The 18,852-nt window shown below is 71.0% G+C and overlaps 2 protein-coding genes and 1 long non-coding RNA gene across 4 annotated transcripts; 2 read left to right on the top strand and 1 right to left on the bottom strand.

The window, feature by feature from the left end:
- The first annotated feature begins 205 nt into the window (after nt 1-205).
- Nucleotides 206-6,446, top strand: CD2BP2 (CD2 cytoplasmic tail binding protein 2). Its single transcript, XM_072849097.1, has 7 exons — nt 206-328; nt 1,700-1,825; nt 2,626-2,761; nt 3,988-4,161; nt 4,787-5,234; nt 5,685-5,763; nt 6,328-6,446. The coding sequence occupies exons 2-7, from the start codon at nt 1,745-1,747 to the stop codon at nt 6,433-6,435; spliced, it is 1,026 nt and encodes a 341-aa protein (XP_072705198.1). The 5' UTR covers nt 206-328; nt 1,700-1,744; the 3' UTR covers nt 6,436-6,446.
- Nucleotides 6,447-7,033: 587 nt separating this feature from the next.
- Nucleotides 7,034-8,791, bottom strand: LOC140645700 (uncharacterized). The gene is made up of 3 exons (XR_012040039.1): nt 8,721-8,791; nt 8,064-8,170; nt 7,034-7,128 (listed from the first exon to the last, which is right to left on the bottom strand). It is a non-coding gene; the product is annotated as an uncharacterized lncRNA (long non-coding RNA).
- Nucleotides 8,792-9,171: 380 nt separating this feature from the next.
- Nucleotides 9,172-17,176, top strand: THOC6 (THO complex subunit 6). Of its 2 annotated transcripts, XM_072849164.1 has the most exons (12): nt 9,172-9,389; nt 9,489-9,553; nt 10,369-10,472; nt 10,948-10,976; nt 11,068-11,125; nt 11,220-11,291; nt 13,154-13,256; nt 13,331-13,380; nt 13,516-13,578; nt 13,650-13,764; nt 15,201-15,325; nt 16,461-17,176. In XM_072849164.1, the coding sequence occupies exons 1-12, from the start codon at nt 9,220-9,222 to the stop codon at nt 16,542-16,544; spliced, it is 1,038 nt and encodes a 345-aa protein (XP_072705265.1). In that variant the 5' UTR covers nt 9,172-9,219; the 3' UTR covers nt 16,545-17,176. The 2 variants fall into 2 exon arrangements, with proteins under 2 accessions (XP_072705265.1, XP_072705266.1); XM_072849165.1 differs by lacking the exon at nt 15,201-15,325 and having other exon boundaries at nt 13,650-13,760.
- Nucleotides 17,177-18,852: the final 1,676 nt, after the last annotated feature.

Here is an 18,852-nt window from a genome sequence, read left to right as displayed (position 1 = left end):
ATTGATTGACACCTCCCCCCTCCCCCCCCCGCGCTTATTTAACGGGACGAGCCCGCCCCTCCCCCCGCCCCTCGCCCCGCCCCCTCTGCATTTTGGGTCAAAAAAGGCAAAAAAAAAAAGGTTCCGCGTCCTCCTTGGGGGGGGAGGAGGGGGATGAGGTGGGGAGGGTGGGGTTGGGTCCCGCCCCCCCCGAAATGGGGCCGCGGCCCCTTTAAGCGCTGCCCGCCCCCTCCGGCGCTCGCCGATGACGCCGCTTCCGGCCGACGCGGACGCCACTTCCGGGCGGAAGTGGCTCCGCGCTACCGTCGCCGCCGCGCAGGGAGCGGTGGTGAGGGCCAGGGGATTTGCATATGCAAATGAGGGGCTGGGGGTAATGGGGGTGATGAGGGCTAATGAGGGCGGTGCCGGGGCAATGGCGGCGGGGGCGGTTAATTAGTGGGGCGGCTGATGGGCGTTAATTACCCCGCGCTGGGGGGCTGGGGGCTGCTGGGGCGGGGTAATTAACGCGGGTTCATTAGCGGCGGGGCCGCTCTGAGGAACTAATGGGGGTAATTAAGTGGGGCGGGTTAATGGGGCGGGGGCCCTTGGGCCTGACGGGCGTTAATTAACTGGGAGGTGCTGGGGGTAATTGGGGCCTAAGGGGGCTAACGGGGCAATCGGGGGTTGATTGGGGCCAATGGGCGTTCATTAATTGGGCTTCATTAATTGGGGCTAATTGGGGCGAGTGGGGGTGAATTGGCGTTAAGGGGGTTAATTGGAGGTAATTAATTGGGATTGATGGGGTTAATTGAGACTAAGGGGGGTTAATGGGGTTAATGGGTTAATTGATCGGGGTAACGGGTTAATTAATCGGGTTAACGGGTTAATTAATCGGGGTAACGGGTTAATTAATCGGGTTAATGGAGACTAATTGGGATTAATGGGATTGATTGGGGCTGCTGGGGTTAATTGGGGTTCATTAATTGGGATTAGTGAGGTTTCATCAGAGTTCATTAGTTGGGGCTAACGAGGGTTAATTGAGGTTAATTAATTAACGGTGGTAACGGGGCTTTACTGTGACGGGGGGAAGGGAGTGAATTAATTGGGGTGCACGGGCATTAATTAGGGGTAATGGGGTTAATGGGGTTAATTAATTGGGGCTAATGGCCGTTAATCGTGTTAATTGGGGTTAATGGGGGTTAATTGGGGTTAATTAATGGTGGTAACAGGGCTTTGTTGTGACTAATGGGGAGAAGGGAGTTAATTAATTGGGGTTAATGGGCATTAATTAGGGGTAGCAAGCTTAATGGGGGTTCATGGGGTTAATTAATTGGGGCTAATGGTAGTTAATTGTATTAATTGGGCTTAATGGGGCTCTATTCATTGCGGCTAATGGGGTTAATTAAGTGGAGTAATGGGGGTTAATTGGGGTCAATGGGGGTTAATTGGGGTCAATGGGGGTTAATGGGTATTAATTAGGGCTAAGAAGCTTAATGGGGGCTAATGGAGTTAATTGGGGCTGATGGGAGTTAATTGTGTTAATTGGGGTTAATGGAGGTCAATTAATTGCAGCTAATGGGGTTAATTAATTGGAGTGATGGGGTTAATTGGGGTTAATTGGGGTCAATGGAGGTTAATTGGGGTTAATGGAGTTAATTGGGGTTAATTGGGGTTGGTGGGGCGGGGGGCCCGCCCGCGCACCCTAACGAGGCTCCTGCAGCCGCGCCGCTGACGAGGCCGGGGCCGCCGGCCCAGCCCCCGCCCCATGGCCAAGCGCAAGGTGACCTTCGAGGAGCCCGAGGGGGGGGGGGGGGACGAGGAGGAGCCCTGCCCCCCCCGCAAGAGGGTGAGCGCCGTGGGGCGGCCGTGGGGCAGGTGTGGGGCGGCTGTGGGGGGGCTGTGGGGTGGCCGTGGGGCGGCTGTGGGCGGCTATGGGGGCCGTGGGGTGCCTCTGGGGGTGTGGGGTGGCTGTGGGGCGGCCATGGGGCAGCTATGGGGGCCGTGGGGTGCCTATGGGGCAGCTATGAGGCCCGTGGGGTGGCTGTAGGGGCTGTGGGGGGCCTATGGGGGTGTGGGGTGGCTGTGGGGCAGCCGTGGAGCCCGTGGGGTGGCTGTGGGGCAGCTGTGGGGGCCGTGGGGTGCTTATGGGAGTGTGGGGCGGCTGTGGGGCAGCCATGGGGCCCATGGGGTGGCTGTGGGGCAGCTATGGCGGCCGTGCGGTGCCTGTGGGCGTGTGGGGTGGCTGTGGGGCAGCCGTGGGGCAGCTGTGGGGCGTGGGGTGCCTATGGGGGCCGTGGGGTGCCTGTGGGCCCATGGGGCAGCTATGGGGGCCGTGGGGCAGCCGTGGGGGGCTGTGGGGTGCCCAGGGAGCCGTGGGGTGGCTGTGGAGGGGCTCTGGGGGGCCATGGGGAGCCTATGGAGATGTGGGGTGGCCATGGGGCAGCCCTGGGGCCGCTATGGGGGCCGTGGGGTGCTTATGGGGGTGTGGGGTGGCCGTGGGGCAGCCGTGGGGCAGCTATAGGGAACCACGGGGTGGCTGTGGAGGACCATGGGGTGGCCAGGGAGGTGTGGGGCAGCCACGGGGCGGCCGTGGGTCGGCCGTGGGTCAGCCGTGGGGCGGCCGTGGGTCAGCCGTGGGTCGCGCAGGCGGTGGTGGCGGTGGGGGGCCCGGGGAGCCGGTTCTCGGGGAAGCCCTCGCTGGACAGCGACGAGGAGGATGAGGAGGAGGAGGAGGACGAAGGCTGCGGCAAGTACAACCTGCTGGCGGCCCACGACATAGAGGGTGAGCGCCGGGGGGCAGCCGTGGGGCCTATGGGGGGCCCCTGTGGGGCAGCCATGGGGGCGCTGGGGGGCTATGGGGCACCCATGGGACCTATGGGGGCTGGGGGGCACCTATGGGGAGGCTATGGGGCACTGGGGGGGGCTATGGGGTGGTTGGGGGGCATCTGTGGGATCTATGGGGGGCTGGGGGGCTATGGGGCACCCAAAGGACCGCGGCATGGCTGTGGGGGGCTATGGGGGGCTGTGGGGGCTATGGATCACGTATGGGGCAGCTGTGGGGGACTATGGGGGTGTGGGGTGGCTATGGGGCAGGTGTGGGGTGCTGTGGGGGAGGGTGGGGGACTATGGAGCCGGTGTGGGTTGGCTGCAGGGTGCTGTAGGTGCTGGGGGGGGCTATGGGGCGCTACGGGGTGCTGTGGGGCAGGGGTGGGGGCTGTGGGGCGCAGCGGGGTGGCTGGGGGGCTGTGGGGCGCAGTGGGGCGCAGCGGGGTGGCTGTGGGGCGCAGTGGGGTGGCTGTGGGGCGCAGCGGGGTGGCTGTGGGGCGCAGTGGGGTGCGGCGGGGTGGCTGTGGGCGCAGTGGGGGGCAGTGGGGTGGCTGGGGTGGCTGTGGGCGCAGTGGGGTGGCTGTGGGGGGCAGTGGGGCGCAGCGGGGTGGCTGTGGGCGCAGCGGGGTGGCTGTGGGGGCTGTGGGGTGCAGTGGGGGGGCAGCGGGGTGGCTGTGGGGGGCTGTGGGGCGCAGTGGGGTGGCTGTGGGGGGCAGTGGGGCGCAGTGGGGCGGCTGTGGGGCGCAGCGGGGGGCTGTGGGGCGCAGCGGGGTGGCTGTGGGGCGCAGCGGGGGGGCTGTGGGGGGCTGTGGGGCGCAGCGGGGTGGCTGGGGGGCGCAGTGGGGGGGCAGTGGGGCACAGTGGGGTGGCTGTGGGGGGCAGCGGGGTGGCTGTGGGGGCTGTGGGGCGCAGTGGGGCGCAGCAGGGTGGCTGTGGGGCGCAGTGGGGGGCAGTGGGGTGGCTGTGGGGGGCTGTGGGGCGCAGTGGGGGGCCGTGGGGCGCAGTGGGGTGGCTGTGGGGGGCAGCGGGGTGGCTGTGGGGCGCAGTGGGGTGGCTGTGGGGGGCAGCGGGGTGGCTGTGGGGCGCAGTGGGGTGGCTGTGGGGCGCAGTGGGGCGGCTGTGGGGCGCAGCGGGGTGGCTGTGGGGCGCAGTGGGGCGCAGTGGGGCGCTGACCCCCCGCAGGGCAGGAGCCGGGCCCGGCGGCGGCGGGGGAGGGCCCGGTGCCCCTCACCCCCTTCAACCTGGCGGAGGAGCTGGCGGAGGGGAGCTTCGACCCCCAGGGGAACTACACCCCGCGGGGGGAGGGGCTGCCGCCCGACCGCTGGCTGGAGGCCATCGACTGGGTGCGGGGGAGGGGCGGGGGACACGGGGGATGGGCAGGGGGACACGGGGGAGGTGTGGGGAGGGGGACACGGGGGGGAGGGCAGGGGGGACAAGGGGAGGGGTGGGGAGGGGGACACAGGGGGATGGGCAGGGGGACACGGGGGGAGGGGCGGGGGGACACGGGGGATGGGCGGGGGGACACGGGGGGAGGGGCGGGGGACACAGGGGATGGGCAGGGGGGACAAGGGGGAAGGGCGGGGAGGGGGACACGGGGGGAGGGGAGGGGGACACGGGGGATGGGCAGGGGGACACGGGGGGAGGGGAAGGGCGGGGAGGGAGTGGGGGGACACGGGGGGATGGGCGGGTGGGGACAAGGGGGAAAAGGGCGGGGAGGGAGTGGGGGATACGGGGGAGGGGGACATGAACATGGGGGGACATGGGGGGGGATGGGCAGGCGGGAACATGGGGGGGACATGGGGGCACAGGGCAATGGGGGACACGGGGGTGGGGGAAGGGGGACGGGGGAGGGGAGGCACAGGAACATGGGGGCAGGGGAGGGATGGGGGATGGGGACAGGAACAGGAGGAGGGGGGACATGGGGGATGGGGAGATGGCGGGGGAGGTGTCCCCCGCCCCAACACCCCTCTCCTCCCCCCAGACCACCATCAGGGCGCGCCCCCGCCCCAGCCCGATGACGCGGACGACGCCGACGACGCCGGCCCCTCCCCCCCGCCCCTCCCCCTCCTGCTGCGGGGGGTGCTGGAGCTGCTGCGCCCGGGCGAGACGGTGGGGGGGGCCCTGCGGCGGCTGGGGGGGCCGCGGGGGGAGGGGCGGCGGCGCGGCGGGCCGGGGAGGGGCGCCGCCCGCCCCGCCCCCCAGCTGGAGGCGCCGGCCGAGCTGGCCGACGGGCTGGTGGCCCGGGGGCTCTTCGGGGTCTTCCAGGAGACGCGGGAGCGGCTGGAACTGCGGCTGCGCGGGCTGGGGGGGAGGGGCAGCGCCGGCCCTCCCCGAGGGAGCCCGCCCCCCCCCGAGGGGACAGGCCCCGCCCTCGACATCTTCGCCCCCGACGAGGACGAGGGGGAGGGGGGGGAGGGGCAGGAGGAGGGTGAGTGGGGGAGGGGTGGGGGTTTGGGGGAGGGGGTTGGCGGTGGGGGTGGGGGCGGGGGGTTGGGGCTACAGAGAGGTTGGGGTACGGGGGAGGGATGGGGGGAGGGGGTTGAGGGAGAGGGGAGGGGATGAGGGGGAGGGGATTTGAGGGGCGGGGAGCCAGAGATGGGGGATTGGGGGGCAGGGGGTGGGGCGCGGGGGGGAGTTTGAGGGGTGGGGAGCCAGAGATGGGGGATTGGGGGGGGGAGGGTGGGGCGCAGGGGGAGGGGTTTGAGGGGCGGGGAGCCAGAGATGGGGATTGGGGGGAGGGGGTTTGAGGGGTGGGGAGCCAGAGATGGGGGATTTGGGGGCAGGGGGTGGGGCGCGGGGGAGGGGTTTGGGGGTGGGGAGCCAGAGATGGGGGATGGGGGGAGGGGGTTTTGGGGGCAGGGGTGACCCCTCTCCCTGGGCGCGGTGCAGTGGGAGTACCGCTGGGAGCACGGGGGGGACCCCCGCCTGTACGGGCCCTTCAGCAGCGCCCAGATGCAGGTGGGGGGCCCCAAACCCGGGGGACCCCGAAACTGGGGAGGGACCCCAAACCCGGGGGGCTGAAAGGGGGCAGGGGGACCCCACAGCGGGCTGCGAAAGGGGGAGGGCCCAAAATGGCGGGGGGATGAGGAGGGGGACCTCAAAGGGGGACCCTAAAGAGGGGGACCCCGAAAGGGGGGAGTGACCTCAAAATGGGGGGGACCCCAAAAGGGGGGAACCCAAAAAGGGGGGGACCCCGAAATGGACGGGACCCCCAAGGGGGGGTGACCCCAAAATGGGGAGCCCAAAAATGGGGACCCCCAAAGGGGGGACCCAAAGGGGGGAACCCAAAAGGGGGGAACCCAAAGGGAGGAGACCCCAAAATAGGGGGGAACCCCAAAATAAGGGGGATCCTAAAAATGGGGGGGACCCCAAAACGGGGGGGGGGGAGGGCTCCCCAAAACTGCCCTCAGCAACCGCATCCATGGGGTCGGGGGGGTTGGGGGTGCAGGGGCGGGGGCTCGGGGGGTGCAGCGGGGGTTTGGGGGTGCCCCCTGACCCCCCCCCTTTTCCCCTCCCCCGCAGGAGTGGGCGGCCCGGGGCTACTTCGGGGGGGGGGCGCGGTGCCGGCGGGTGCAGCCCCCGGGCCCCTTCTACGACTGCGCCCGCATCGACTTCCAGCTCTACACATGAGGGGGTGGGGGCCCCGGGGGGGGTGGGGGGCCCTTGGGGCCCTTCTGGGGGGTGGGGGCCCTTGGGGGGGGTTGGGGGCCCCAGCTCGTTACAGGGCATTAAAACCCACTTGGTTGCATCCCAAAAGCGTGTTGGGTTTGGGGGGAGGAGGATGGGGGGGTGTGGGGGACCCCAAAATTTCATGGGGGATGGGGGGGCAAGATTTATTGGGGGCCCCGAGGTTTATTTAGGGGTCCCAAAGGGGGGCGCAGAAATTTCGTGGGGGAGCCCAGGATTTCGGGGGCGCGGTGCCCCCGCCTGCCCCCAGGCGCTGCTGTGTCTGTTCCATGGGGCAGGGGGGGCTCTGGGCTCCCCAAAAGTCCCAGGGGGCCCCAAATTCCCCTTCCCCCCCGAGCTCTTTGCTTCCCCGCTGTGGGGGAGGGGGATGTGGGGGGCACAAGGGGGGTCACAGTGGGGCGCACCCCAAAACCTGCGGGAGCGTTCCCGCCCCCCATCTGGCCGTCTATGGGGCAGGGGGGTGCCAGCCCCCCAAGAAATGGGGGGCCAGCCCCCCAAGTTGACGCCGAGGCGCTGGGGGTCTGTGTGTTTATTGGGGGCCGGGGGAGTCGGGGCCCCGAGGCCGGGGTCGCCCCACGGCGGCAGCTCACGGGTGGGGCGTCGTCCGGGCGGGGCCGGCGTCAGGGGACAGGGGGCCTGGGGGCAGAGGGGGCGTGGGGCTGGCCTGCCCCCAACTGCCCCCCAGACCCCCCAACCCTGCCCCACAGCCCCCAACTCCCCCGCCCATAGATCCTCCCCCTCCAGCCCCACACTCCCCCAGGCAGTGGCGGGGGCAGCCTGTTCCTGCTGTAGCCCCCCAGCCCCCAGATCCTGCCCAGCCCCACATATCCCCCCTGCCCCATAGATCCCCCTGCTTCCTGAAGCCCCTAGATCCCCCACAGCCCCCAAGCCCCGTAGAACCCTCCTGCCCCCAGGTCCCCCCAACCCCATAGATTCCCCCACCCTATAGCTACCCATACTGGGGGGCAGCCCATTCCCGCTGTGGCTCCCCAGCCCCACAGCTCCCCAGCCTCATAGAAGCCCCACTGCCCCCCCAGCCCCACAGATTCACCCCCAGATCCCCATACTGGGGGGGCAACCATTCCGCTGTAGCCCCCAGATCCCCCAGCCCCACAGATCTCCCCAGCCCCATAGATCCCCCTCAGGCCCCCAGCCCCACAGATCCTCTCCAGCCCCACAGATCCCCCAATCCCCAAAGATCCCTCCCCAGCCCCACAGAACCCCCACAGTCCCCCAGCCCCACAGATTCCCCAGCCCCACGGCCCCCACCCCACGGCGCCGTGCCGGGGGCAGCCCGTTCCGCTGTGGCCCCCAGATCCCCCAGCCCCCAGATCCCCCGCCCCACGGCCCCAGCCCCCAGATCCCCCTGCCCCCAGACCCCCAGACCCCCCTGCCCCCAGATCCCCCAGCCCCCAGATCCCCCTGCCCCACAGATCCCCACGGCCCCAGCCCCCAGCCCCCTGTCCCCCAGACCCCCTGCCCCCAGATCCCCCAGCCCCCAGATCCCCTGCCCCACAGATCCCCCTGCCCCCAGCCCCCCGCCCCACGGCCCCCGCCCCACGGCGCCGTACCGGGGGGCAGCCCGTTCCCGCTGTAGCCGTGGTCGTGCTGGGCCCCCAGCGCCCGGAGCCGAGCGGCCGCCAGCGCCTCCGACACGGCCACCTTGGGGGCCGGCTCCCTGCGGGCTCCCAGTATGGGCTGGGGGGCTCCCAGTATGCACTGGGGGGCTCCCAGCATGCCCCAGGGGCTCCCAGTATGGGCTGGGGGGGTCCCAGTATGGCCCCAGGGGCTCCCAGTATGGGCTGGGGGGGGCCAATATGGCTAAAGCACTCCCAGTATGGACTGAGGGGTTCCCAGTATGGCCCAAGGGATTCCCAGTATGGACTGGGCGGTTCCCAGTATAGATTGCGGGGCTCCCACCATGGACTGGGGGGGTCCCAGTATGGACTGGGGGAGTCCCAGTATGGCTAAAGTGCTCCCAGTATGGACTGAGAGGTTCCCAGTATGGACTGGGGGGGTCCCAATATGCCCTGCGGGCTCCCAGTATGGCCGGGGGGGGTCCCAGTATGGACTGGGGGGGTCCCAGTATGGGCTGAGAGAGACCCCAGTAAGGCCCAAGGCCTCCCAGTACGGACTGGGGGGGCTCCCAGTATGGCTGAAGCGCTCCCAGTAGAACCCCGCCCCCTCCCAGTACCCCCAGCTCCTCCCAGTGCCCCTCCCCCACTCACCACTCGCAGGCCGGGGGGCGGCGCTTGATCGCGGGGCGGGGCGGCCGGGGGGCTGGGGCGGGGCGATCGTTACCGGGCCCGGTAACAGCCACCCCCGGCGCTGATTAACGGCGCCAATTAACGGCGCTTCATGCCCCCCCCCCACCCCCGGTCCTCCCCGATCCCATCAGCCCCGCGCCCCGACCCCTCCCCCGCTCACCCCGCTCCGCTCCGCGCCCTCCTCCGCAGGCCGCGGCCTCCATCCGGGCCCTCACCCGGCGGCGCCGCGCATGCGCGACACGCCCCTCCCGCGCATGCGCGCCCCCGGCCGGACTACAACTCCCGGCGCGCATCGCGCTCCTAGCCACCGCCCCCCCCGCCTCATGCGCATGCGCGCAACGCCCGAGCGGGATGTCTCGTTTAGCCCCCCCTACGCATGCGCGCTCCGCGCCGAGCGGCGCCGTCCCGCCCGTTAGACGTCATCAGGCCGCGCCGCGAAGCGCCGCCCCGGGTCGGCAGCATGGCGGAGGCGGCCGGTTCCCCCCGCGGCGGTTCCGAGGGGCTCCCGTTACCCGAGGGGGTGCGGCGGGCGCGGCAGCTGCTCCACATGAGCGTCCTGGCGCAGAGCGCTTCCCCCTGCGGCCGGTACCTGGCGGCGGGCAACAACTACGGCGAGGTGGCCGTCTTCAGGTAACCCCCTCCCCGCCGTTCCCGGTACCGGGGGCCCTGCAGGGCCCGGCCGCTGCAGCCGCCCCCCCACCCGGGGCTTCTCCTTTCCGCCCCCCGCAGCCTCTCGGCCGCCCTCAGCGCGGAGGCCAAGGAGGAGAGCAAGCGGCCGCTCGGCGTCTTCCAGGGTGAGGCGGGGCCCGGCGCCTCCCAGCAGGCCCCGGGGCTTCCCAGCGTCCCTTGCGGCCCTCCCAGCATCCCTTGTTCAGCTCCCAGCAGGCCCCGGGGCTTCCCAGCGTCCCCTGCGGCCCTCCCAGCATCCCCTGCGGCCCTCCCAGCATCCCTTGTTCAGCTCCCAGCAGGCCCCGGGGCTTCCCAGCATCCCTTGCAGGGCTCCCAGCGTCCCCTGCGGCCCTCCCAGCATCCCTTGTTCAGCTCCCAGCAGGCCCCGGGGCTTCCCAGCCTCCCCTGCGGCCCTCCCAGCCTCCCCTGCGGCCCTCCCAGCATCCCTTGTTCAGCTCCCAGCAGGCCCCGGGGCCCTCCCAGCACCCCTTGCGGCCCTCCCAGCAGGCCTTGCGCCTCCACGCACCAGGCTCAAGGCCTCCCATCGTGCCTTGGAGGCCTCCCAGCATCCCCTGCGGTGCTCCCGGCATGCTTTGCAGCCCTCCCAGCATCCTCTGCGCCCCCTCCCGCCAGCCCTAGGCCTTCCCAGCATCCCTTGCGAGGCTCCCAGCATCCCTTGCGGCCCTCCCGGCAGGCCTTGTGCCTACACCCGCCAGGCTGAAGGCTTCCCGTCGCGCCTTGCACACTCCCATCATGCTCTGGGGCCCTCCCAGAAGGCCTTGCGCCCACTCCCACCAACCCTAGGCCTTCCCAGCGTGCTTTGCTCAGCTCCCATCGCCCCTTGGGGCCCTCCCATCGCCCCTTGGGGCCCTCCCAGCCTGCCCCGGGGCTCTCCCAGCAGCCCTTGCGGCCTTCCCACCATGCCTTGCGCCCCCCCCAGCCCACGCCGGCCCCGTCTACGCCCTGGCCTCCACCGAGCGGCACCTCCTGAGCGCCAGCGACGGGGAGCTCAAGGCCTGGGCCTGGGCCGAGCTCGGCAAGAAGGTGGGGGACCCCCCCAGCGCCCCCCCCCACCCCGGGACCCCCCCGACTCCCCTCCCCCACCCCACAGCACCCCCCAACGCCCGGGGACCCCCTTCTCCCCCTTCCCCCACACCTGGGGCCCCCAGACCCCCTCTCCTTCCCCCCCAGATGCCCAGGGCCCCCCGCACCCCTTCCCCGATGCCTGGGGTCCCCAGACCCCCTCCCCCACCAGACACCCAGGGCCCCCTTCTCCCTCCCCCCAAATCCTGGGGACCCCCAGGCCCCCCTTCTCCCCCCAAATCCCTGGGGCCCCCAGGCCCCCCTTCTCCCCCTAAATCCTGGGGCCCCCAGATCCCCCTTTCCACACCCCCACAACCCTGGGACCCCGCCACTCCCCCCACACCCAGCCCCCCCCCTCCCCGCTGCCTGGGGCCTCCCCAGCCCCTCCCCCACACTTGCCCCCCAGCCCCCCTCACCCCTCTCCCTCCCCCAGCAGGGCTGTAGGGAGGTCTGGACCCGCCGCCCCCTGCAGGTGAGTGTCCGGGGGAGGGCTCCCCGCACCCTGGGACCCCCGGGGGGAGGGGCACCCGGGACCCCCGAAATGTCCCTGTCCCTGCCCCCCCAGGAGCAGCCTGGAGGTGCCGGAGATCAACAGCCTGCAGCTGAGCAGCCGGGTGAGCGGGGCTTGTGGGATAGCGGAGGACCCGGGGGGACACCCGGGGACACCGTGGGGACACCGCGGTGATTGTCACCCCTCCCCCCCCCCAGGACAACTCGGTGGTGCTGGCGGGGGGCGACGGCGCCGTCCGCGTCATGGACCTGGAGACGGGGACCTTCACCGTGAGGGGGGGACACGAGGGGACATGGGGGGACACGAGGGGACATGGGGGGACAGGAGGGACATGGGGACAGCAGGGGACATGGGGGGGCAGGGGGGGACAGGGGGGACACGGGGGAATGGGAACAGGAGGGACATGGGAATGAGGGGACAGGAGGGGACACGGGGGAATGGGGGACACAGAGGGGACACGGAGGGGACAGGAGGGGACACGGGGGACAGGAGGGGACACGGGGGGACAGGAGGGGACACGGGGACATGGAGGGGACATGTAGGGGACACGGGGGATGGGGGGACACGGGGAATGGGAACAGGAGGGGACATGGGAATAGGGGGACACGGGGGGGACAGGAGGGGCCACGGAGGGGACAGGAGGGGACACGGGGGGACAGGAGGGGACACGGGGACATGGAGGGGACACGGGGACGTGGGCACAGGAGGGAGCATGGGAATGAGGGGACATGGGGGGGACAGGAGGGGATATGGGGACAGCAGGGGACATGGAGGGGACATGGGGGGACGGGGGGACACGGGGGGACAGGAGGGGACACGGGGGAATGGGGGACACAGAGCGGACACGGGGACAGGAGAGGACACGGGGACATGGGGGGGACAGGAGGGACGTGGGGACAGGAGGGGACACGGGGGACAGGAGGGGACACGGGGACATGGAGGGGACACGGGGGACAGGAGGAGACATGGGGGACACAGGAATAGGAGGGGAAATGGGGGGACATGGGGACAGGAGGGGCATGGGGACATGGAGGGGACACGGGGACGTGGGGACATGGAGGGGACACGGGAATGGGGGGACACAGAGGGGACAGGAGGGGACACGGGAATGCGGGGACATGGGGACAGAGAGGGTCAGGGGTGCCATGGGGACAAGAGGGGACAGGGAGGGGGCAGGAGGGGACACGGGGAGGGAATGGGGGGACAGGGAGGGAGGGGTGGCAGTGGGGGGACACGGGGGGACAGGAGGGGACACACGGGGGGCAATGGGGGACACAAGGGACAGGAGGCCATGGGGGGGTGGGGACACAAGGGAGGACGCGGGGTGGCGGGGGACACGGGGTGGGGGACACCGGAGGGACAGGAGAGGACACAGGGATGGCAGTGAGGGGACACTGGGGGGACACGGGGTGGGGAGGGCATTGGGGGGGACAGGAGGGGACACGGGGGTGGTGGCAGTGGGGGGACACGGGGGGCACTTGGGGACAGGAGGAGACAGGGGCTGGGGGGCAGGAGGGGACATGGGGGGCAGGAGGGGACAGGGGCTGGGGGGACAGGAGGGGACACGGGGGGCAGGAGGGGACACGGGGGGACAGGAGAGGACATGGGGGGAAGGAGGGGACAGGAGGGGACATGGGGGGACAGGAGGGGACATGGTGGTGGCGGGGGGGACACGGGGTGGGGGACCCTGAGGGGACAGGAGGGGACATGGGGGGGCAGGAGGGGACACGGGGGACATGGAGGGGCAGTAGGGGACAGGAGGGGACATGGTGGTGGCGGGGGGGACACGGGGTGGGGGACCCTGAGGGGACAGGAGGGGACATGGGGGGGACAGGAGGGGACATGGGGGGCAGGAGGGGACACGGGGGGACATGGAGGGGCAGTAGGGGACAGGAGGGGACATGGGGGGACAGGAGGGGACATGGGGGTGGCGGGGGGGACACGGGGTGGGGGACCCTGAGGGGACAGGAGGGGACACTGGGGGATGCAGGGGACACGAGGGTGGCACTGGGGGGGGGTGACCCGAGTGGGGACAGAGAGCGGGGGGGGGTGGGACATGGGGTGACCTTAGGTGGGGGGGGACACAAGGTGCCCCCACGGGCGGGGGTGACAAAGGCGTCCCCGTCCCCAGCACGAGCTGCGGGGCCACCGGGACTACGTCCACTGCCTGGCGCTGCGGGAGCAGCTGCCCCAGTGCCTGTCGGGGGGGGAGGACGGCACCGTGCGCCTCTGGGGTGAGCCCCTCCCCGCCCCGTCCCCCCGTCCCCTCCCCATCCCCCCGTCACCGCTGGCCCCCCGTGTCCCCCAGATCTCCGCAGCGGCTCCCAGGTCCAGCTCATCGAGGTCCACAAGTACGAGGTGACCCAAACGCCCCGATCCCCCCGATTTGTGACGCCCCTCCCCAGCCCACTTTTGGGGACCCCCCCCCTATTTTTGGGGCCCGGCCCCGTGTGGGCTCACCCTCCCCCCTCAATGTGTTTCCCCCCCCCTTAGGAGTGCAGCCGCCCGCAGAACGGCAAGTGGATCCGCTGTTTGGCCACCGACTCCGACTGGATGGTGAGGGGAGGGGCGGGGGCGGGGGGAGGGGCAGGGGGGTGGGGCGCCCCCTGACCCCCCTGTGCCCCCAGGTGTGCGGGGGGGGGCCGGCGCTGACCCTCTGGCACCTCCGCTCCGTCACCCCCACCACCGTGTTTCCCCTCTCCTCCTGCCAGCACCACGTCCTCTTCCACCAGGACCTGGTGAGTCCCAGTATAGACCAGTATGAACCAGTAGGGCCCAGCAGAACCCCCCTGCGGCCCCGCGATCCCCCCGCCCCGGCCCCAGTTCCCCCCCCCCCCCCCCCACTATGGGGCTGGGGGGGGGAAGGGGGAACAGCGGCGCTCCCAGTACGGCCCAGTTTGTTACGGAGGGGTGGGTGCGGCCCCAGTTCCTCCCAGTATGGGGGGGTGGGGGGCGTGGGCCCGGTGTCCCCAGTGGGTCCCAGTGTCCCCGGGGTGGCCTTCCCAGTGCTCCCAGTCCCTTCCCAGTGCTCCCAGTTCCCTCCCAGTCTCCCAGTCCCTGCGGATCCCTCCCAGTCCCCTCCCAGTCCTCCCAGTCCCCTCCCAGTGCCCCGGGATCCCCCCAGCCCCTCTCGCAGCCCAGAGCCCCCGCCCAGTTCATTTCCAGTCCCTCCCAGTTCCCTCCCAGTTCCCTTTACTGTTTCCCAGTCCCTCCCAGTTCTTGAGGCTCCGTCCCAGTCCCTCTTCAGCCCCTTCTCACGGCTCAAGGATCCCTCCCAGTTCCCTCCCAGTCCCCTCCCAGTCCCCTTTTCTCTCTGCCAGTCCCCTCCCAGTCCCTCCCAGTCCTCTCCAGCTCCCTCCCAGTCCCCTTTTCTCCCTCCCAGCTCCCTCCCAGTCCCCTCCCAGTCCTCTCCAGCTCCCTCCCAGTCCCCTTTTCTCCCTCCCAGTCCCCTCCCAGTCCCCTCCCAGTCCCCTCCCAGTCCCCTCGTGTCCCTCCCAGTCCTCTCCCAGTCCCCTCCAGTCCTCTCCCAGTCCCCCCCAGTCCTCTCCCAGTCCCCTCCCAGTCCCCTCCAGCTTTCTCCCAGTCCCCTTTTCTCTCTCCCAGTCCCCTCCCAGTCCCCTCCCAGTCCCCTCCAGCTCTCTCCCAGTCCCCTCCAGCTCTCTCCCAGTCCCCTCCCAGTCCCCTCCCAGTCCCCTTTTCTCTCCCTCCCAGTCCTCTCCCAGTCCCTCCCAGTCCTCTCCAGCTCCCTCCCAGTCCCCTTTTCTCTCTCCCAGTCCCCTCCGGCTCTCTCCCAGTCCCCTCCCAGTCCCCTCCAGCTCCCTCCCAGTCCCCTTTTCTCCCTCCCAGTCCCCTCCCAGTCCCTCCCAGTCCCCTCCCAGTCCCTCCCAGTCCCCTCCTGTCCCTCCCAGTCCTCCCAGTCCCCTCCCAGTCCCCTCCCAGTCCCCCCCAGTCCTCTCCCAGTCCCTTCCCAGTCTCCTCCAGCTTTCTCCCAGTCCCCTTTTCTCTCTCCCAGTCCCTCCCAGTCCCCTCCCAGTCCCCTCCAGCTCTCTCCCAGTCCCCTCCAGCTCTCTCCCAGTCCCCTCCCAGTCCCCTCCCAGTCTCCTTTTCTCTCTCCCAGTCCCCCAGTCCCCCCAGTCCCCCCAGTCCCCCGGCCCCTCCCAGCGCCCCGTGCCCCGCAGGTGCTGGCGGGGGCCAGGGCCCAACCCTGCACCAGCTGCAGCTGAGCGGGGACCTGCGCGCCCGCGTGCCCTGCACCCCCGCCCTGCGCTGCCTCTGCCTGCACCGCCGCGCCCCCGAGCACAGGGTGGGCGGGGCCGGGGGAGCAGGGCCGGGGGGAGCTTGGGAGAGTGGGGGGCCTGGGGGGAGGAGGGGCCTGGGGGGAGGGAGGGCCTGGAGGGGGAGCTTGGGAGAGTGGGGGGCCTGGGGGGGAGAGGGAGGGGCCTGGAGAGTGGGAGGAGCTTGGGAGAGTGGGGGCCTGGGGGGAGGGAGGAGGGGCCTGGGGGGAGAGGGAGGGGCCTGGAGGGAGGAGCTTGGGAGAGTGGGGGGGCCTGGGGGGGGGGAGAGGGAGGGGCCTGGGGGGAGAGGAGGGGCCTGGGAGAGTGGGAGGGGCTTGGAGGAGAGGGAGCTGAGGGAGGCATGGGAGAGGCCTGGGGGAGTGGGAGGGGCCTCGGGGAGAGGTGGGAGGGCCTCGGGGAGTGGGAGGAGCTTGGGAGAGTGGGGGGCCTGGGGGAGGGAGGGAGGAGGGGCCTGGGGGGAGAGGGAGGGGCCTGGAGGGGGAGCTTGGGAGAGTGGGAGGGGCCTGGGGGGAGAGGGAGGGGCCTGGGGGGAGCTTGGGAGAGTGGGGGGCCTGGGGCGGGAGAGGGAGGGGCCTGGGGGGAGGGAGGGAGGGGCCTGAGGGGGAGAGGGAGGGAGGGGCCTGGGGGAGGGAGGGAGGGGCCTGGAGGGAGGGAGGGGCCTGGGGAGGGAGGGAGGGGCCTGAGGGGGAGCTTGGGAGAGTGGGGGGCCTGGGGGCGGGAGAAGGAGGGGCCTGGGGGGGGGAGAAGGAGGGGCCTGGGGGGAGGGAGGGAGGGGCCTGAGGGGGAGAGGGAGGGGCCTGGGAGAGTGGGAGGGGCTTGGAGGGAGAGGGAGCTGAGGGAGGCATGGGAGAGGCCTGGGGGAGTGGGAGGGGCCTCGGGGAGAGGTGGGAGGGGCCTCGGGGAGTGGGAGGAGCTTGGGGGAGGGGGGTCTGGGAGAGTGGGAGGGGCTTGGGAGTGTGGGAGGGACCTCGGGGAGGAGTGGGAGGGGCTTGGGTGGGAGGAGCCTGGGGGAGTGGGAGGCACCTGAGGGAGGAGTGGGAGGGGCTTGGGAGAGTGGGAGGGGCCTGAGGGGGCATGGGATGGTCTTGTGGGAGTGGGAGGGACTGTGCCCGTGGGCGTGTCCTCAGTCGGCCCCGCCCCCAGGTGCTGACGGTGGGCGGGAACAGCCCCAAGATTGACGTCTTCACCAACCTGGGCTACCGCGCCTTCTCCCTCGCCTTCGCCTGACCAGTGCCCCCCAGTGCCCCCCAGTCACCGCCAGTGACCCCCCGGGGGCTCCCAGTCACCACCAGTGACCCCCCCGGGGGCTCCCAGTGCCCCCCAGTCACCGCCAGTGACCCCCCCGGGGGCTCCCAGTAGCAACCAGTGACCCCCCCGCGGGCTCCCAGTGCCCACCAGTCACTGCCAGTGACCCCCCGGGGGCTCCCAGTAGCAACCAGTGACCCCCCCGGGGGCTCCCAGTGCCCACCAGTCACCGCCAGTGACCCCCCCGGGGGCTCCCAGTGCCCACCAGTCACCACCAGTGACCCCCCGGGGGCTCCCAGTAACAACCAGTCACCACCAGTGACTTGGGGACTCCCAGTCACCACCAGTGACTCTCACAGGGGTTCCCAGTGCCCACCAGTCACCGCCAGTGACCCCCCCGGGGGGCTCCCAGTAACAACCAGTGACTCCCCCAGGGGCTCCCAGTGCCCACCAGTGACCCCCCGGGGGGCTCCCAGTCACCACCAGTGACCCCCACAGGGCACCAGTAGCCCCCAGTGCCCACCCGTCACCACCAGTAGCCCCCGGCGCGCCCCCCCCCGGCGCCACCAGTGCTCCCAGTCCCCCCAGTTTGATACACGACGTTGGTTTTTTTACTCTGCGGGTGCTGCTGGTGCTCGGCGTGGGGACACGGGAGGAGGGGACGGGGGGGGGGACGGGGGGCTGGGGATAGCGGGGGTCCTGGGGACATGGGGGGCCTTGGGGACATCGGGCGTCCTGGGGACATCGGGGGTGCTGGGGACATCGGGGGGCCTTGGGGACATCAGGGGGTCCTGGGGACATCGGGGGTCCTGGGGACATCGTGGGGTGCTGGGGACATCGGGGGGGCCTTGGGGACATCGGGGTCCTGGGGACATCGGGGGGCCTTGGGGACATCGGGGGGGGCTTGGGGACATCAGGGGGTCCTGGGGACATCGGGGGGCCTTGGGGACATCGGGGTCCTGGGGACATCGGGGGTGCTGGGGACATCGGGGGGGCCTTGAGGACATCGGGGTCCTGGGGACATCGGGGGGGGCTTGGGGACATCAGGGGGTGCTGGGGACATCGGGGGGGCCTTGGGGACATCGGGGGTGCTGGGGACATGGGGGGCCTTGGGGACATCGGGCGTCCTGGGGACATCGGGGGTGCTGGGGACATCGGGGGGCCTTGGGGACATCAGGGGGTCCTGGGGACATCGGGGGGCTGGGGACATCGGGGGGTCCTGGGGACATCGTGGGGTGCTGGGGACATCGGGGGCCTTGGGGACATCAGGGGTCCTGGGGACATCGGGGGGCCTTGGGGACATCGGGGGGGGCTTGGGGACATCGGGGGGTCCTGGGGACATCGGGGTCCTGGGGACATCGGGGGTGCTGGGGACATCGGGGGGCCTTGGGGACATCGGGGGTGCTGGGGACATGGGGGTGACACTTGGGGACAGGGATGGAGCATGTTGGGGACATGGGGGGGGACAGCGGGGGCCTTGGGGACATCGAGGGGCATCGGGGGCAGGGATGGGGCGCGTTGGGGGGCGCTGGGGACATCGGGGTGACACGGGGGGTGGTGGCACCTTGGGGACATCGGGGGCATTGGGGACACGGGGACAGCGGAGGGGAGGGGCTCAGCCCAGGGCCCCCCAGGTCTCCCCGTGTCCCCTCCATGTTCTCGTAGGAGCCGGCGTCTGCGGGGGAGGGGGAGTCAGGGGCAGCGTCCCCAAGTGTCCCCTCCCCCGTGTCCCTGTCCCCACGTGTCCCTCCCCCGCCAGTGTCCCCCAGGGTGCCCATGTCCCCAGATGTCCCCTCCCCCGTGTCCCTGTCCCCAGATGTCCCTCCCCCCAGTGTCCCCCGGGGTGTCCCTGTCCCCAGATATCCCCCTCCCCCATGTCCCTGTCCCCAGATGTCCCCTCCCCCGTGTCCCTGTCCCCAAGTGCCCCCCAAGTGCCCCCCTGTCCCCAAATGTCCCCATCCCCAAGTGTCTCCCCCCACAATGTCCTTGTCCCCGAATGTCCCCTCCCCCGATGTCCCTGTCCCCAGGTGTCCTCCCCCCACCCCAAGTGCCCCCCGATGTCCCTGTCCCCAAATGTCCCCTCTCCTGGCACCCCCCCCAAGTGTCCTCCCCCAGGTGTCCCCCCGGGGTGTCCCCCCCCAAATGTCCCCCTCCCCCGATGTCCCTGTCCCCAGATGTCCCCTCCCCCGGTGTCCCTGTCCCCAAGTGTCCCTCCCCCCAAGTGTCCCCCTCAGGGTGTCCCTGTCCCCAAATGCCCCCCCGATGTCCCTGTCCCCAAATCCCCCTCCCC

Source organism: Ciconia boyciana, chromosome 36, assembly GCF_034638445.1.
Source record: "Ciconia boyciana chromosome 36, ASM3463844v1, whole genome shotgun sequence".
In the NCBI taxonomy this organism is placed as follows: domain Eukaryota; kingdom Metazoa; phylum Chordata; class Aves; order Ciconiiformes; family Ciconiidae; genus Ciconia; species Ciconia boyciana.
The sequence above is the reverse complement of the archived record's forward strand: the minus strand, read 5'-3'. Positions and strand labels throughout refer to the sequence as shown.

Excerpts from the sequence above, each read along its gene's own strand:
- CD2BP2 (XM_072849097.1), top strand. The coding sequence starts at position 1,745 with ATGGCCAAGCGCAAGGTGACCTTCGAGGAGCCCGAGGGGGGGGGGGGG. Across the intron at positions 2,762-3,987 it reads GGCGGCCCACGACATAGAGG|GGCAGGAGCCGGGCCCGGCG; the intron begins GTGAGCGCCGGG and ends GACCCCCCGCAG. Across the intron at positions 4,162-4,786 it reads CGACTGGGTGCGGGGGAGGG|ACCACCATCAGGGCGCGCCC; the intron begins GCGGGGGACACG and ends TCCTCCCCCCAG.
- THOC6 (XM_072849164.1), top strand. The coding sequence starts at position 9,220 with ATGGCGGAGGCGGCCGGTTCCCCCCGCGGCGGTTCCGAGGGGCTCCCG. Across the intron at positions 9,554-10,368 it reads GCCGCTCGGCGTCTTCCAGG|CCCACGCCGGCCCCGTCTAC; the intron begins GTGAGGCGGGGC and ends CGCCCCCCCCAG. Across the intron at positions 11,292-13,153 it reads TGGAGACGGGGACCTTCACC|CACGAGCTGCGGGGCCACCG; the intron begins GTGAGGGGGGGA and ends CCCCGTCCCCAG.